General features: G+C 35.7%; 1 protein-coding gene across 1 annotated transcript in view; it reads left to right on the top strand.

Moving 5' to 3' along the window:
• Positions 1-19,663, top strand: part of MAP3K1 (mitogen-activated protein kinase kinase kinase 1) — a 104,934-nt gene that overhangs the window by 65,894 nt on the left and 19,377 nt on the right. The window contains exons 5-13 of the mRNA XM_024765376.1: positions 3,130-3,280; positions 3,928-4,128; positions 7,853-8,053; positions 8,478-8,594; positions 8,977-9,125; positions 14,787-14,908; positions 15,509-15,590; positions 15,705-15,888; positions 17,767-18,045. Of these exons, the coding sequence (XP_024621144.1) occupies positions 3,130-3,280; positions 3,928-4,128; positions 7,853-8,053; positions 8,478-8,594; positions 8,977-9,125; positions 14,787-14,908; positions 15,509-15,590; positions 15,705-15,888; positions 17,767-18,045 (1,486 nt within the window). The remainder of the gene's footprint in view (positions 1-3,129; positions 3,281-3,927; positions 4,129-7,852; positions 8,054-8,477; positions 8,595-8,976; positions 9,126-14,786; positions 14,909-15,508; positions 15,591-15,704; positions 15,889-17,766; positions 18,046-19,663) is intronic.

Below are 19,663 nucleotides of genomic sequence, written 5' to 3'. Positions count from 1 at the left end.
TGTTTTATAGGTTTGCAAATTGCAATGAGCACTTTAAAGCAAAAGTACAGAGCTGTGAAAGAGTGGAACTCGAGATTCCTAATTTGAGATTGGGAAGGTCTGTAAGGAGTTGAAGAAAAGCAAAAGAGTGGGTAGAAATGAACAAGGTAAAAAGTAGACAAGTAAGACACAGCCTGTGCAAAAAACCCGAGCAGGAAAGATGTTGGAGCCAGGCAGTGAAAGAAACAACAGAAGCGGGTGGGCGGTCCGGGTGACTTCAGTTGAGCTAAGACTGGATGATGCAGGGCCTCACAGGCCATAACATTCTGGATTTTAGTCTAAGCCCAGGGGGAAGCCACCAGAGGGTTTTAATGGGGGAGGTGACCTTGGCTGCTCTGTGAAGCCTGGATTGGAGTAAGATTCAAAGTGAAGAAGCTGTTGCTAGTTCAGACCAACTAAGTTGGCAACTTGGCCTGGGTGTTTTGAACGGAAGATCTGTTTTCTTGAAAATAATTTGTCAGTATTACCCGAAGTCTTAATTTTGTGTACATTTGGACCCAGCAGTTCCACTTCAGGGCATTTATTCTAAAGAAATAATCTTAGATGTGTGCAGAAGTTGAGCTACTAGTATGTTTATCCTCTATTATTTATAATAAGAAATTGGTTGGAAAGATGATAGTATTTTGAAAACAAGTGGAAAGGAAAGAGGAAAATCATACTGACTTTAAGGAAGCCACATCATCCAGGAAGATTTGTTTACATAAGGAGAGTTCTCTGTGTGTTTGAGCGGGTACTAGGGAAAAGACACTGAAAATACAGAATTGAGAAGAGATGCTCATAAAACAAATTTGGGGGAGGAGAGACATCTAGGACCAGGGGAAGATAAGGAGTGCTGGGAGTGCTGCACCATCTGGTGTAAAAATGCACTGCAGTTCTACAATGGGACTTACTAGCCTGGGAACCTAAGCCATGCCTTGCAACATTGTTACAGGGGGGAAAGTGCTTTTCAAACCAGAGTTGTAAGTGAATTTGTAGTACGCAGTCAGCCCATGAATTTGATTGCCTATAAATCTGAGCTTCCCTGGGTAAGTACTGACTGAGCAGGATGAATTTTTGAGAGAGTATTGCTCTGTCTCTACCCTCCCTGCCTTCTTTCCCTCTCCCTTACTTTCTCCCTTACTTTCCCCCTTCCCTTTCCTCCCTCCCTTCCTTAGCCTCTCGTCTGTCCCTATTCCTCTGACCCACCCCTAACATTTACACTTCAGGATATATTTAGGGAAGGAAAAACAGCCAAACACTTAAGTGTTTTATTATTTAAGTAAATAATAAAATCAACTTCCCCCCTCCTTCCCTCCCTTCCTTCTTCCCTCCCTCCTTCCCTCCCTCCCTCCCTCCCACATTGCTTCTTTCTTTGTGACAGTTTTTGTACCTGTGTGGTGGAAATATTTTACTATACGGTCTTAGTGCCCCTTTGCAAGTTTCAAGTGTTAGTGTTCTTTGCATTACTAAAAATACCTAGGCCAGTCTCTGGCACAGAGGTATTTAACATTACTGGTTTTCACTCCCCTCACAGTGTTGATGCTTAAGTAAAACCAGTTAACTGTTATTTCCTTTCTAGTGCATATTTAGTTTTAAGTAGGGTTTTTTTGTCTTGTTCTTTGGGTTGTTTTTTTTTTTTTCTGGTTCTTTGCAAATACTGCTGCTTTATAGTTATGATTAGCTGGAAAATTCCTAGAGGAGTTTAAATTTGACTTTTTGGTAAGCTTGCAGTTATCATCTCTGGTATTTCCTTGAGTATTTCCTTTTCCTATCAGTGTAAAGAAATAACTATTCTGTAGCTCTACAGAATTTCCAAAATAGTTACTGAAGTTAGCCTAGTATTTTTAAAATTGTTACTTCTCCCAGAATGCAGTTGCTTTAACTCTTTTCTTATGAACCAGTTTTAAAACCCATGGCTGTATATATATTGTGTGTTGCATATATCCATGTATGGATATGAGTGTATTTTGAAGTTAGTGGATGTTTTACCTATTAGGCTTTGTAGAAATAGTTCTCAAAAGTTCCCAGCCTGCAGGTTATTTTATTATGGTAACTCCACAATATATTATGGAGTAAAGGTTAAAATGTTTGTACCAGGTAATTTTTACTATTTATATGTGGAGTACCCCAAGTACTATATCATGTTCTGAGAAAACAAATTTAATCATTGAGGTGTTGAAAAAATATTGTGGGATCACAGAAGATGCGGTTAGGTTTCACCTAGCTTATTAAATATTTAGCTGATTTCAGCAAATGAGCATATCCACCAGATTTTATCTATATTGACTTAAATTGTTGGAATTCCTGGGATAAATAGTAGTAAAATACTCTTCTAAATATTTGTCTGTTATATACTTGAGTATGTTAGAATGGTGTAATTAGAAACAGTGCAGTTTTCATGAATGTATTTGTTAATGCAGTGCTTAATGGCTTAGGATGCTTTTTATTAGCTACCTAGAAACAAAGGTCTGCAGTAATATTACTAGTAAGCCTGCACCTTCTAAATAGAACCTTTCCGTTTTTTTTATATATAAATTTATTTATTTATTTATGGCGGTGTTGGGTCTTCATTGCTGTGTGCAGGCTTTCTCTAGTTGTGGTGAGCGGGGGCTACTCTTCGTTGTGGTGCGTGGGCTTCTCATTGTGGTGCTTGTTGCAGAGCATGGGCTGTAGGCGCACAGGCTTCAGTAGTTGTAGCATGCAGGCTCAGTAGTTGTGGCTCGCGGGCTCTAGAGTGCAGGCTCAGTAGTAGTGGCGCACGGGATTAGTTGCTGTGCGGCATATGGGATCTTCCCGGACCAGGGCTCGAACCGGTGTCCCCTGCATTGGCAGGTGGATTCTTAACCACTGCGCCACCAGGGAAGCCCAGAACCTTTCTTTTTAAAGGCTAATATTATTGAACTCATGTTATCAGGCAACATTCAACACTATCCATGTTATAATTTCAACAATATAATGTGATTCACAATAATATTTTCATATCTTGCTTAAATCATTTAGGGGTTTTAGCAGTTATCTTTTTAGTTACATGTCCATTGAAAGTATGAAATAGAACCGTATTGTTCTTGGAAATTTTTTTCATATATAAATCTCATTCTCCTTCCATTTTAGTCGTGAGATGGAGAATAAAGAAACTCTCAAGGGGTTGCACAAGATGGACGATCGCCCAGAAGAACGAATGATCAGGGAGAAACTGAAGGCAACCTGTATGCCAGCCTGGAAGCACGAATGGCTGGAAAGGAGAAACAGGAGAGGCCCTGTGGTGAGTGACTGTGGGTTACCTGCTAATAAGGAAGAAAGCATAGGAGGAAATGAAAAATTAAGCATAAATAGATCCTCTTGTAAGCTTTTTTTTCCTTCTTCATTTTAAATGCAGTGGTTTTATTTGCCTTGATATTTTCTAGACAATTGAACAAAACATAGCTAAAACTATTCTCATTAAGCAACTTAAACTGTTCTAAGAACGAATCCCTTTGGTTGAGTGGGAGAGGTAATGCTTAAAGCAACACTGCCCTCTAATGTTAGTATCTAAAATCCTTTAATTAGAGATTTCCATTGTACTTAAAAAAGAAAAGCAATTTTTCCAATTTTATTTTGATGTTTTATCTCTAAGGTAGGATCTAAGGATCTTAATTCCAAATCTTCTAAAATCATGTATGACAACGTTTTAAAATGTATTATGTATTATCAACATTTAGTTGATAAAGCCTAAATGACTAAAATCTGTGTGGGTAAAAAATAGTCTTCATTTATGGCTTAAAGTAATAATAAAGAGAAGCTGATATATTGTCTGTTGTGTTTGTATAATACTGCATAATAAACTCACTGAGCTCATGCCTTAGTCTGATGTTCAAATTTACTTATTTTTTTAATTTTTTAACTAATAAACATATTGGCATTTTAATTTAGGTGGTAAAACCAATCCCTATTAAAGGAGATGGATCTGAAATTAATACCTTGGCAGCTGAGTCTCAAGGAGAGGGCCAGGCAAGCGCTGCTTCCTCAGCTCCCAAAGGCCGACGCAGTCCTTCCCCTGGCAGCTCCCCATCAGGCCGCACAGTGAAATCTGAATCTCCAGGAGTAAGGAGAAAAAAAGTTTCCCCGGTGCCTGTAAGTTAATGATTTAGCAAATATGTTAAGTTTCTACAATCTTTAAACTTATTTATAACACAGAAAAGATTGGCTAGCCGTCTATTAGAGCAACAATTCCCAAAGTATGGCCCACAGACCCTTGCTTGGGGGAACCTGCCCTAAGATGCTTCCTGTGGATCCATTAGGTCAAAACTAATTTTGTAATAAAACTGAGATGTTATTTGCCTCTTTTACTGCATTGACATTTACAGTGGTGGGTAAAACTGCTGGTGAATTTGCCTGAATTAAAGCTCTGACTGTAGAAACTGTATTCTTCACTTGGGTATTTGGCAAACATTTTCCTTAAGAAGAATTAAGTAAGACTCACTTCAAGGAAAACAACTGATATGTTTCTTCACTAGTGGTAAAATTTGAAATTTCAAGCAAAAATTAAGAGTCTTGGAAAACTCATATCCACCACTGTAAGCTTGAAAGCTTCCCAATACTTAGACTTTTCTGTAGGCCAGTGATATTATCCAATGTGATTTTTTTTGTATATTGCACAATGAAATGTATGAACTTTTAGAAGATCTGCATAACTTAGTGAACCAGAATTTTCCATATGACCAGTGAATGATGAAACAAAATCATCCTTTAGTAAATGATCCATCCAAGTATATAAAATAAACCATCTAGATTTAACGTAACAGTAGGAAAAATTTGTTTATGTGGTTTCAGATTCCACATTACAGCCTCCTTTAAGGAAACCACTCCTTTGATGTAGTATCAAAGAAGAATATTCATCATTATTTGAAAAGGATTTTCCAAATACGTATCTGTGTGAGGCCAGATTTTCTTCATGTACTTTAACCAAAACACCGTTATCACAGCAGATTGAATGCAGAAGCATAGATGAGAATGTAGGTGTCTTCTATATTGAGCCAGACATCAAAGAGACTTATAAAAAGATAGGTGCTAACCCCTCTGAGAGAGACAGATGGACTTCCACTGGCAGAAAGCAAGTTAAACATTCTAACCTTGAAGAACAAATGAGTGAATGGCAAAATGACTGAGATATAGTGACCACAATGGGAGATTTGGTTTTCCTCACATCCGAGGTTGTTAAAGCATATAAATACTTCAAAAAGTAAATTTTAAGTAAAAATTTTTACAGTAAAGCCCAAAATTCTCAATAGTATTTATTGGCTTTATGTGGACACACCTTTAAATTAGCTGCTCAAAACAGGATCTTATTAGCTCAAGAATCTACAAATTGGGCAGGGCTCAGCAGGAATGGCTTATGTCTGCTCCCCATGGCATCTGCAGAAGCTGGAATATCCAAGACTGCTTCTTCACTCACATATCTGGTGCTTCACCTCGAACAGTTGGGGGCTGTTGGCACCTCTTTCTTACAGTATGGAAATTGGGTTGCAACAAGTGTTTCAAGCTAGGAGAGCACAAGGAACAGATTCTCTCTCACAGCCCTCAGAAGGAACCAACTCTGCCAGCACCTTGATCTTGGACTTCAAGCCTCTGGAACTATGAGACAATAAATTTCTAAGTCCAAAAAAAAAAAATTGTGATTCAAGAGGGCAAATCTCAGCGTGGAAGCTCTTATCAAGCCACCACTTGCATCATGTTTACTAATGCCTTATTACCCAAAGCCGGTTACATGCCCAAATCCAGAATCCACGTGGTAGAGGACTACAGAAGGGTGTAAATACTGGGAGGTGTCGTTCATGGGGGCCATTCAAAGTAAAAGTCTACCACAAGTAAATACAGAATTGGGTCTCCCCTCCCCCTACACGTATTTTGGGATATGTGCTTGACAAAGTTACTTCCTTATTCTTTATAACAGCTACCTAACATTTCATTATCTGGATAAATCATGGCTTATTTGGTGAACTACATCCTAATGGACATTTATATTCCTTCTTAACTTCCATTACTAAAAACAATGGTGCAAAAATATTTTTTATGCATACATCATTTTGCACATCTTTGAGCATATCCATAGTCTGAATACTTAGCAAGTCCAATAGCAGATGCATGTGTACTTGTTTTTGGTTTTGTTTTACTTTTTAGTAATTGCCTATTAAAAAATAATGGTTTTATTAAGATATAATTCATATAATGTACAATTCACCTGTTTAAAGTGTACTGTTCATTGAGTTTTGGTATATTCACATAGTTGTAGCCATCACTACAATAAATTTTAAAACACTTTCACCACCCCAACAAGAAACCCCAGGCTAATTAGCGGTCTCTCCCCAGCCCTAGGCAACCACTAATCTACTTTCTGACTATATATAATTTGCCTATTCTGGACATTTTATATAAATGGAATCATATAATATGTATGGTCTTTTGTGACTGGTTTTTTGCACTTCGCATCATGTTTTCAAGGTTCATCCATGGTATAACTCCATTCATTTTTAATTGTAGAATAATATTCTATTGTATGGATATACATATTTTGTTTATTCACTGCTCAGTTGATGGGCATTTTGTTTCCACTTCTGGCTATTATGAATAATGATACTGTGAACATTTCTGTACACAGTTTTGTGTGGACATATCTTTTCATTTTTCTTGGGTATGTACCTAGGAGTGGGATTGCTAGATCATATGTTTCACAAAGCAGCTACACCATTTTACATTCCCGCCGGCACTGTATGAGGCTTCCAGTTGCTTCGTTTTCTCGCCAGCTTTTATTACCTTTTAACTATTTAGTTAGGCATCAGAAAGAACTAGAATTTCCACTGGGCACTGATGGAAAGACCAAGTTCTAGGGGAATCAGTGAAGTGGAGTGAGAGCGACATATATCACCCTCACCACAGGAGAGTTTTTATCAGCCTCCAGTGAGATGTCTTAATCTGGGAAGAGTCACTTGCCACTAGTTCTCTACAGAGTGTACCATGGGGGGAATTCCATGGAGCTGTTTGTAAATTACCAGTCACAAAAGAGCATTTAGTAATCCCTTAAGTGGAAACCAGGAAATTGGATGCTTAATTTTTATCACTAGAAACAAATCATTTTACCTGCTTATAAGGCGAATTTTCTGTGCTTTTTATTTTGATTTACATAATACTTTTCAAAGAAGTCAAATACTTACATAGTAATTTGTAAAATTACCACATGGTTGTCTCTCTAGGCCAAAGATTTATTATTAGTTACAGGGATGACAGATTTTAGAAGTTTACTCATAACGAGTATATCAGACAAATACATTTGCAAAATACATTTTGTCCCATCATATTATATATTAGGCATTTTTTCAGAATATGAAAATGGTGTCGGCTATGACCTTTTTAAGGTAACATTTTTCTAATGGAGAAGTGAGCAATTTACCTAATTTTTATTTTTTTTAAAGCATTTCTTAATTTAAAAAAAAATTTATTTATTGTATTTTATTTTTGGCTGCATTGGGTCTTTGTTGGTGTGTGTGGGTTTTCTCTAGTTGCGGCCAGCAGGGGTTACTCTTCTTTGTGGTGCGCAGGCCTCTCATTGCGGTGGCTTCTCTTGTTGCGGAGCACAGGCTCTAGGCGCGTTGGCTTCAGTAGTTGTGGCACGTGGGCTGAGTAGTTGTGGCTCGCGAGCTCTAGAGCTCAGGCTCAGTAGTTGTGCTGCACGGGCTTAGTTGCTCTGCGGCATGTGGGATCTTCCCGGACCAGGGCTCAAACCCGTGTCCCCTGCATTGGCAGGTGGATTCTTAACCACTGTGCCACCAGGGGAGTCCCCTAATTTTTAAATGTTGTGAAGTTTCAGAGCGGGAGAATCACACCACCTCGAAGAGCCCCTTCACCAGATGGCTTCTCACCATACAGCCCTGAGGAAACAAACCGCCGTGTAAACAAAGTGATGCGGGCCAGGCTGTACTTACTGCAGCAGATAGGGCCCAACTCCTTCCTGATTGGAGGAGACAGCCCAGACAATAAATACCGGGTGTTTATTGGGCCTCAGGTAGGAATTGTCACCATTTTACTTTTTATTAGGATGTGGTACTAACTCTATGCACTGTAACATTCTTAAATTTAGATCAGTTGTGTAATTCTCTTTAGTGAACTAAAGAGAATTCAAATTATATTGTGGGAACTAATAAACACTTTTACTTAATGTGTTTATGAAGGGTTTTACTATGATTTAATATACTTCAGAATACAAATTTGGTCTTTTTAAGAAACCAAAAATAAGAGATTAATTCATGGAGATAGCTGTAGGCTTTTCTTGCGTATCCTTATATATCTTATTATATAAGGATAATGAAGAAAATTATAGAAAGTTTAGTATAATAAACTTGGAAATATTTAAAAGTGATCAACTTAGGAGTTCTAATAGAACACAGATTTATTAAACTATAGGTTTGTGTTTTTTTTAAACTCTTTAGAACTGCAGCTGTGGGCGTGGAACATTTTGTATTCATCTACTATTTGTTATGCTCCGAGTGTTTCAGCTAGAACCTTCAGACCCAATGTTATGGAGGAAAACTTTAAAGAATTTTGAGGTAATTTTTTAATAACTCCTTTATAGTAAAATTGTCAACAGATTTTTATGATATTCCTGACATTTTTCCATGAGCTTTAAATTTAAATAGACAGTGGTCATTTTAAAGGTGTGAAGGTATGTAAGGATTACTTGATGTTTGTAAATAGTTCTCTTATAGTCTATTGACTAATGAGTTTTTTCTTCTAGACTAAAAAAAAGTGAACACTGACCTGCTGTAAAAATACTATCCTTAGTAAGCTATATGTATTCTTATTTTTGAAGCCCTTAAATTGGCTTTGTGAAAAACTTAGAAAATAAAAGGCAAATAATTCAATCTCTAGAACTCTTCATATGTATATTATGGCACAAATGTCATTGTTACTGTCTTTTTTCAATGTTAGGTTGAGAGTTTGTTCCAGAAATATCACAGTAGGCGTAGCTCAAGGATCAAAGCTCCATCTCGTAACACCATCCAGAAGTTTGTTTCACGCATGTCAAATTCTCATACATTGTCATCATCTAGCACTTCTACATCTAGTTCAGAAAACAGGTTAGTACTTTTTAAGGAATTAAAAGCATTAATCCAGTGTTACTTTTTAATTTTAGGGGTAATTTTTATATATATACTTGTTAAGTTGCTCTAAAATGATATAATTATTGAATCTTGGCTTTCAAGGTAAAATCAAGGGTAAAAAACAGTAAAGGTCATCTAAGTATATATATTTGGATATTTTGTCCTGAAAACTACAGTGTTGAAAACGGCACCTTAAATATCAGAATATAATAAATGTCCATTTCACAAGAAAAATCAGGTGGCAGGTATAAAATAAGTAGCTACTGTTTATCAATCATTACTTTGTGCCAAGCACCTTATATGTTGGTCTCATTAGGTAGGTTTTATCACTTTTGCAGATAATGAACCTGAGGCATTATATAAAGAATATGTCTATAATTTTTTGATATAAATAAATTGTGTACAAGGCAAAGTGGTTATCCAGAATCACTTTCAAATATAGGATGTTTAAATTTCATGACATCATTCCTTCTCTCATAGATACTCTCAGGGAATCCTCATTACAGCCTATTTTACATGTGAGAACATAAGCAGGCTCTTCTGAACAAAGAGACTAATAAGCTGTAATTAAGAGATACAGTAGCTGTTAATCATAGTTGTTAATTAAAATCTGCAGTGCTTCTCAAACTTTCCCATTGCTTAGTTGCTGATAAGAATAAACTCATGAAGGATCTGAGATGTATAGCCCAATATGACAGGTGTGAAAAAATTAAGAGTATTATCATAAAAAGTCATGTCAGTTTTCTTTCTTTTCCAAGATTTCTTTATTGCTTTAATGAAAAAATGAGGTTCTTAAAAATTACTCCAGAAAGGAGTGCTGCTTCTCTTAGGAGGGCACCCCCTGTGTGTTCCCAGGAACCTCAGTCTGAGAAGCACTGGTGTAAGTGCTTTTAAGTCTCATTCTCATCCCATCAATCTTTTAAGTATTGTAACTACTTCAAAATTCATGAGGAATAGAAAGTGATGATATCAGGACAAGGGCATGATGAAGTCAAGAATTGAGAGAGAAGTTTTTTCATCTATGGAAAAAGTAAATGTTTGAATTTTATTATTTTATACTAAATGAATTGATTTTAGAATGAGAGTTTTATGAGTTTTTTTGGACATTAGAGATTTTCCAGTTTACATGATAAATAAAGCCAGAAGAGGTCATTTGAACAAAGGCAGAACTGGAACCTGAGTATCCTGATTTCTAGTTCAGGGCTCTTTCTCTTACCTGTTATCTCTTCTAAATAAATGAAAAAATTAGCTTTACTTCTCAAGCTTCCTTACCCAAACTTCTAGAGCCTTTCTCCTTTTGATTGATATTTCTGTAGCTTTTTATTTTGGGAAAAAAAAAAACTGCTTAAAACCAGGTGGCCAAAGTTAAAATAGAAAGTCTCTTTCTCTAAGATGAAAAAAAGTACCCTTTCAATATGGGCTGGCCATAATTGGGGGGTTTTATTGATTCATTTGAATTTTTTGTATCCAAGGGGGGAAACCAAAGAAGTTATAATCTTCCTAAGATTATACTGTGTAGGTAAGTAGGTTAATGTTTCATGTAATCACAAATTTTTATGTCTAAAATAAATATTTTAAGACTAAAATTAATAAAAAAAATTATCTGGAGATCTTATTGCAGTATATTAATTTTAAATGGTATATAAGTGAAACAATGAAAAACAGAATTGGGACAGATTGAATATGCATATAAAAAATAATTAACAAAACCTTACCAACAAAATAAAAGCTGCAAACAGAAACCTAGGGTCCAGGACATAAATGGGCAAAGGACATGAAGAGAATTTCCACAAAAGAACAATTTCAGGGTGCTGACAAACATGAAAACTGTTCAGGCAACCTAATAACTAAGGAAATGCTCATTTAAAAAAATATATATATATCAGATTTATTTACAGAATTAGTAGATCCTTTGTAATGCGACAGTTCAGTTCTTATAAGATGCTTTACTGTACGTAGTGGTATAGCCTTTCTGGAAAAAAATAAATGTGACTTTTTAAAATGTTTATAGTCATTGATCCAGTAAATGTATTTTTTTTTAAGAAAAAAATTTTAATTTGAGAAATGTACAAGACTTACATATATGGCTGTTTCTCACAGTACTATGGTGAAAAATTGGGAACAACTTAAATATCCAGCAAATGAATGGTTAAAATATACCCATATTATGAATATTTCATGCAGCCATTAGACTTATGCTTTTGAAGAACACTGAGTGGCATGAAATAAAATCCAGATTATAATACTGTCATGCATGAACCCATTTTTTATATATAAAAGGTATTATAGGTACATAAATATTGAAATGAATAAAAAAATTAATGGTTATTAATGAGTGGTATTATGACAGGTGACATTTTTATACTTTAAATACTTTGGGCTTTGAGGGTCATTGGGTCTCTGTCACAACTATTCAGCTCTGCCCTTGTAGCTGAAGTAGCTGTAGACAATATGTGAATGAATTGGTGTGGCTGTGTTGCAATAAATCTTTACTTACAGAAGCTTGACTAATTTGATCCCCCTTTAGTTCGCTAATCCCTGCTCTCTACTCAAGTGATTTTACTTCTGAAGAAACTGCTAGAAAGAAAATCTGAAATGTCAAAAAAAGAGGGCACAAAGAGGTTTCTAACGGTTTCTTAAAATGTGGAAACAACTCAAATGTCCAGCAATAAGTGGGTGCTTAAGAAGTTAGGATCTGTCTAATCAATGAAAAATTATGCCACCACTTGAAGAGTTTAATAAGTAGAATTTTTACGATAAATCTCTTAAGAACATGAAATTGTACATGTACATAGATAAATGATCTGAATAATGTTTACAAAATATGTACTTGGAAAAAGGGCAGAAAATACCCCAGAATGGAATATTTTTAAGTCAGAAAAGCATTTAAGAAATAAGTTGCACTTACAATTTGACTAAATTGTGGAACTTTATTTCTCCTGTATTTAAGTCTTTTGAATAAGCTAATTTTGGTGTAATTATTTGAAAAATTATTTGATCTTGGGTCATCTTTGCCATTAGTATTTTTATTTTAGATTGTTGTGTAAATCATTTCTGCAGTGTTTCGTTAATTTTTGTCATTAATACATGCATATTTTAATAGCTTTTCCCGCCTCCTTATAGCTCCATAATTATGAAAAGAGATAGAGAGACAGGATAGATAAATGGGAGGGAGAGAGACTAGTAAGTGTGCTTCAGCTCAGGAATCACACATCATGACATTGATGACATATTTCTTCAGCTTTCAGGGAAGTTTTCTGGGGAACTGTTATTTCCTGTCAGTCACTCAGACCTGTTTTTCAGGAATTATAGCTTAAGGTAGTAGAAGTGTAATATTGAGCCCAGGGGAAAGCCTGAGCTTAGTAGAAGCACGAATTTGTAGGGATAAGTAGGTTATGGGATATTCTCCTCAAGTTAAAGCCAAATGATAGATTTGCCACGAACTGTTCTGTGATCTTGGGCAGCTTACTTATAATACCCCAGAATCTTGTCTTTATGTTGTAATGGAAATATTGTTATTTTATTTATTTTCTTTAATGTATCATTTAAAGCTTGTGTTTCCTTATTTATTTTCATTTTGGATGATCTGTCCATGGGTGAAAGTGGGGTGTTAAAGTCCCCTACTATGAATGTGTTACTGTCGATTTCCCCTTTTATGGCTGTTAGTATGTATTGAGGTGCTCCTATGTTGGGTGCATAAATATTTACAACTGTTATATCTTCTTCTTGGATCAATCCCTTGATCATTATGTAGTGTCCTTCTTTGTCTCTTCTAATAGTCTTTATTTTAAAGTCTATTTTGTCTGATATGAGAATTGCTACTCCAGCTTTCTTTTCGTTTCCATTTGCATGGAATATCTTTTTCCATCCCCTTACTTTCAGTCTGTATGTGTCTCTCAGTCTGAAGTGGGTCTCTTGTAGACAGCATATATATGGAAATATTGTTACTGATTTTAAAAGCTGTTCATCACATCATGAAGGTTCAAACAAAAATCTGTAAAATAGAAACAAACCTCCTCCCACTCCAGTCTGGGCTGCACACAAAATGACTACTGTTAACAGTTTTTAATACATCTTTTAAAATTATATAAAGCAAGGAATATAAAACTCTTCTCTGCATTCTGGGTATGCAGACACACACACACCCCAATACTTCTCTCATCTTTCCTATTGTTAAGCAATATAGTCATGACATATATTTTGATCTGCAACTTTTTAAATTAAAAAAAATTTTTACTTTATATATCAAAAACATTTTCCTCAATACAAAAAAATACACTACTTCAGCTATATAAGATTGTATGGATGTGACACAATATATTTTGCCATTGCCATAATTAATGGACATTTAGTACACCTAATTTTTTGTGGGCCTATTAAATGCAGTAAATTTTATATTTTTTGTTTACTTAAAATATTTCTGAAGGATAGAATTCTAGAAAATAGGTTTTTTTAGGTCATGGATATATACATTTAGTACTTTAAGAAATACTAGCAAATTCCTTTCTAAAAATTTCAGGGTTTTTTTTACTCCCACCGTTAGTGTATATGAGAGCCTGTTTTCCTATGCAGTTATCAACCTACTTAATTTCTGTCAATCAGATTATCCCATTCCCCCCACAAAGACAAATAAAATAAGATAGAGCTTTATTAATTTAACATGTATTTTGTACTTCTCTTTTCACATTTATTGGCTATTGGTCTTTTTTATTTCAACTGCCTTTTTATCTTCTTTGCTTGTTTCACTGTTGAGTTAATATTTTTCTTACTGATTTTATATTCACTTTGTATATAATAGGAATAGTCAAATATATACAGTATAATTTAGATACACATAATAAAGTTAAAATTTTGCCATAAATGGAACCATTCTATACGTTTGAATTCTGTCAGGTTATCTGCTTTTTTTCACCATATGATATATTATGGATATTTTTCTTTGTCATCATTTATGGATCTCTGATCATTTTTCAAAGGCTTCATAGTGTCTGGGTGTACCATTTTTTTAACCTTCTTTTGATGTTCCTTTGGTTGATTTTTTTCCTTATGCTAAATAGTTCTGCAGTGAACATTCTCACACATATATCTTTATTATGTCTCTTTATTTCCTAGAAGTCTAGTTGAAAGGTTGTGTGCATTAAAAATGTGACATACTTGTTTCTAGGAAAGTTGGACTATACATGCACCAAAATTGTCTGAGATGGGTCTTCATACTTAAGGACGTGGAATAGATGAGTTCTACAGTCCTTCTAATACTTGAAATCTTGAAACTGTTGGCATGTAGTATGTTTGTACATAGTCAAATCTTATAGCAGTTTGTTTATTCAAAAGGTACAATAACAGAATTTGTGGGATACATATCTCTCTCAGGTTGTAGTTCATATATTGAATTATATTCATAGCAAGGAAAGGTTAAACCATATCCACAACCTATAAATACGTGGTGGTATGAGTCTGATTCAAAATTACTGTATATTAATAAGAGAAATATTTCTCAAATAGTTCATATACAAGATGCTCCTAAACAAGAATTTCTAATCAATTTTTTCATAGTCTAAAGAAGCCACAGTTGTTTTTAGCATATGGTATTAATTCTGTTCTTTTGTGGTTAATGCTTTTGTTTCCCCTTCTTTATAGTATAAAAGATGAAGAGGAACAGATGTGTCCTATTTGCTTGTTGGGCATGCTTGATGAAGAAAGTCTTACAGTGTGTGAAGATGGCTGCAGGAACAAGCTGCACCACCATTGCATGTCAATTTGTATGTGGCTCTTTTTCTCTCTGTGCTTACTCAACATGGTTACTCTATCAGCTAACTATATTATTTAGGATTTTAACGTGGCCTTCAGCGAGACTGGTGAGAGAAGAAAAGAAGTATACCTAGGCCCTGTAAGAAGTTTTCAACAAGTAGGAGTTTAGGATCTCTTAGGGATGAGCAAAGAAATGTTATAAAGTGTGACGCGTGGTAATGGAAGGCGTGCCCAGAATTAGAAACAGTTCTGATCTGGAAGGTGCACGTGGAGGGAAGGAGGTGGAAGAAGGTCTGGGCAGGCCTTCCAGAGAGGGTAATGCCAAAGCAAGTTTTGGAATAACATTACCAGGTTATCAGGTGGGCAGAATGTTTTGAAAAACAGTAAACAAAGTATATGTTATATATAGCATGTTTAATAAAATAGCATTTGCAACAATTACAAGCATCAGAATAATTTAACCTTCCATGTTTGCCTGTGTTTAGGTAAACATATAACGTTTTGAGGTTCCTTCCATATAAATCCTATACTAGCCATTATGAACAATTAATACATAAATACTTAATGGTAAACATTTATACTTTTCTAAGTTTTTTTCCATAATTTTTCAGGGGCAGAAGAATGTAGAAGAAACAGAGAACCTTTAATATGTCCCCTTTGTAGGTCTAAGTGGAGATCCCATGATTTCTACAGGTAACAATTAAGACTTAATGATTTGGGTATGTTTAATAAAGAATAAAAATGCTCTCAAAGTGTTATTTAAATCTGTTAATTATTTTTAGCAAGCTTTGTTAATTTTTCATTTAGCCACGAGTTGTCAAGCCCTGTGGATTCCCCTTCTTCCCTGCGAGCTGCACAGCAGCAAACCACACAGCAGCATCCCTTGGCTGGATCACAACGAAGGAATCAAGAGAGCAATTTTAATCTTACTCATTATGGAACTCAGCAGATCCCTCCTGCTTATAAAGATTTAGCTGAGCCATGGATTCAGGTAAGTAGTTCTGATTCTTCATTTCTCAAAGAAACATTTATAGACTAAATATAGTTGTCTTCCCAGTTTATAATTGAAGAAAGTACTTTTGCTTGCCTCCATCATGACTCGTATTCCATTGAAAATTTTAATTTTACCTTTGATGTTAATACTATGCCACTTATTATAGAGCTTAAACTTCAAATTTTCTTTGTAATCTCACCTCCCATCTCTAGAAACATCTTTCTAAACTAACAGACAATAAAAGGTTATTCAAGGATAGACACCAGAACCACTTAATGCTAAGTTGCTCCAATGTTTAATCCTGCCAAGAATTTGTCATTTTCTTATTTGTTGCCATTTAAACTCAGTTTCTCCTATTCATATTCTCATGGCACATGTTAGGTACTCAATAATTGCTGAGTGGATGAGTAAGAAAAGAATGTGGTATTTACCTTGTATTAGTAATTTTTTTTGTAAGGACAGTTTCCATTCCTTTACTTTCTCTTCTGCTTAAATACTTTTTCATCCTTAGTAAATCGGAATTTCGGTTGGTTGGTTGGATTCTAATGATTTTCTTTGTTGTTATCTGCTTAGTCCATATGTAGAATCCAAAAGCAGACAACATCTCCAGATTATAGTGAAGTAAAATGTTTTTGATAATCTGGTAAATTCTATTAAATTCGTTAACAGACACAATAACTCATTAAGCTTATACACCAGAAGGATTTATCTCCTTTTTCTTTTTGTGACCATTATAGTCCTGCAGCTTTTGAATCCTCTTTTCTTAGCATGTTAACAGCCTAATAGGAATCTAATAAAATTTACAAACTTAATAAATATATTATTTATTTTATCTAGTTCATAAATGGTATTTAACATAGGCCCTTACCTGCCCCTTCATGAGTCCTCAAGAAAACTCTCAATTTGATACTGAGCTATTGGATGCCATTTTTTCAAGGCAGTGGTTCAGGTTTGTTTTGCTTAAGCTTTAGGTTGGCCTAGGCTATATATTCCTAGTTTTTTAAATTAGGAATATCATATAAGACATAATTAAGACTTATTGGTATGCTGTTTAACAATGCCAGGCATACAACAAATTCACTATACTCTAATTGATTTATTCTCCTTTACTATCACTTTAAAACAGAACACATAAAAAAGTCATGATTTATTTCCCCCAAAAATGTGTTTATTCATCCCTAATATTTAGAACTTTTTCAAATGATACATTATCTTAGATATTAAGTTTACTTTTAGCTAACTGGTCCATAATGTCAAGACCATGCACCCTTTCTTTTCTTTAGGGATTCTCTGGCTTTGCAGATGTGATAATGATGACTATAATCACATGCACTTTAAGTATTTCATTATCCTTTGCTGATTTGAACACAGTGTTTTTCTTTAGTCTTGATTTTTCCACTCCATTCATTATATTTTTTCTAGTTAACCAAATAAGAGCCTTTGACTTACTACTATCATTGGTAGGAGAAATACTCTTATCTCTTGAACACCTGCCCCAGTGCCTTTCTTGATTTGGCTTTTTTTAATCTTCAGTTTTTTTTCTGTAAACTACCTTAACACAAATACAAATTTGAGGTTCTTCACAGATATGTTTATATTGTTTTGTGGTAAGCGCCGGAGTACAGAAATGCATATATATCCATCTAATTACTTAATGGTGTTCACTCTTAGTTTTACTTGAGCTAATAAATGTTAAGGAGTTTTGCTAATTACCAGTTAAACTTGAGTATGTCCTTACGGACACATTTGAAAATTGTATAGTATGGTGAAGACTTAAGAAATGTCCAACTTTCCTTTAGTAACCAAAAATCATACTTAATTCAAAACACTTCAGTTTTTCTTCACATTGAATTCATTTTGTTTTTCTGATTATAGGTATTCGGAATGGAACTCGTTGGCTGCTTATTTTCTAGAAACTGGAATGTAAGAGAGATGGCTCTCAGACGTCTTTCCCATGATGTTAGTGGGGCTCTGCTGTTGGCAAATGGGGAGAGCACTGGAAATTCCGGGAGCAACGGCGGGAACAGCCCAAGTGCTGGAGCTGCCAGTGGGTCTTCCCAGACCAGTGTCTCAGGAGATGTGGTGGAGGCATGCTGCAACGTTTTGTCAATGGTCTGTGCTGACCCTGTCTACAAAGTGTACGTTGCTGCTTTAGTAAGTAGCTTTATTCTACAACCATAGCGTTATGGGTTTCTTGGGGTTTTTTTTTTTGACAGTTTGCAGATATCATTTTTAAGATTCAGTAAAACTACTTTACCTAATTTAATTTTGGAAAATCCAAAAATTTTTTTTATTCCATAATCCCAGGAAATTGCAGTCTTCCATTTAATCTCTTCACTTGGATTTTACTCGTTTTAACCTGGTCAGGATTTCTTATATGCTGTTTACTTTTCTCTACTCTATAAAGTAGCAATAGTAGGACTTCCCTTATGGTGCAGTGGTTAAGAATCACCTACCAATGCAGGGGACACGGGTTCGATCCCTGGGCCGGGAAGATCCCACATGCCGCAGAACAGCTAAGCCCTCGAGCCACAACTGCTGAGCCTACGTGCCACAACTACTGAGCCTGAGTGTCTAGAGCCTGTGCCCTGCAAGAAGAGAAGCCACTGCAATGAAGCCCCTGCTCGCCACAACTAGAGAAAGCCCACGCACAGCAATGAAGACCCAACACAGCCAAAAAAAGCAATAGCTTGCTATTCATACCTTCACATTTGCCTTACATTATACATGACCAAATTAAAGATTCTTTATGGGATAGCAAAGTAACCAGAGTTACTTTGATTTTTAAAAATTTGATATTAGACATTTTTTTTTATTAATTTGATATTAGACATTAAGAAGAACTGATTTGGGGGACTTCCCTGATGGTCCACTGGTAAAGAATCCGCCTTGCAGTGCAGGGGATGCAGGTTTGATCCCTGGTCAGGGAACTAAGATTCCACGTGCTGTGGGACAACTAAGCCTGCGTGCCGCAACTACTGAGCTCACAGGCCTCAACAAGAGAGCCCATGTGCTGCAAACTACAGCTGACACACCCTGGAGCCCGTGAACCACAGCTAGAGAGAGAAAACCCACATGCCACAACTAGAGAGAAACCCGAGCACTGCAACGAAAGATCCCACGTGCCTCAACGAAAGATCCCGCGTGCCGCAACTAAGACCTGACACAGCCAAAAATAAAATAAATAAATATAAAAAAAAGAACTGATTTTTAATGAACGTTGTATGGAAATTCAGAAACCTTTTCACAAAAGAGGATTCCATGACATAGATTACTGAGTTGTTTTTCTACTTTAACCTGTTAGAAGTTGTCTTTCATGAGTGAGATGGAATGACAAGGAGGCTGTTCTGTTTGTAATTTTGTATGCTAAAATTTGACTTTCTCCATTACGAGTATATATATCTTTAGAACAGGATTTCTCAACCTCAGCACTTACTGACATTGACACATAATTATCTGTTGGGGGCAGGGGTGCTGTCTTATGCATTATAGGATGTTTAGTAGCATCCTTGGACTATACCCACTAGATACCAATGGCCACCCTATCCTCCCCTTAGTCATGACAACCAACAATGTCTCCAGGCATTGCTGAGTGTCCCCTGAGGGCCAAAACTGCCCCCAGTTCAGGACCACTGCTTTATTTATTTATTTATTTTTACAGCAGGTTCTCACTGGTCATCAATTTTATAATTTTATCCACATCAGTGTATACATGTCCATCCCAATCTCCCAATTCATCCCACCACCACCACCACCCCGCCCCCCCCCGCCA

This window comes from Neophocaena asiaeorientalis, unplaced genomic scaffold (assembly GCF_003031525.2).
Source record: "Neophocaena asiaeorientalis asiaeorientalis breed wild unplaced genomic scaffold, Neophocaena_asiaeorientalis_V1.1 scaffold198, whole genome shotgun sequence".
Taxonomy (NCBI): Eukaryota; Metazoa; Chordata; class Mammalia; order Artiodactyla; family Phocoenidae; genus Neophocaena; species Neophocaena asiaeorientalis.
This window is presented reverse-complemented; position numbering and strand designations above follow the sequence as displayed.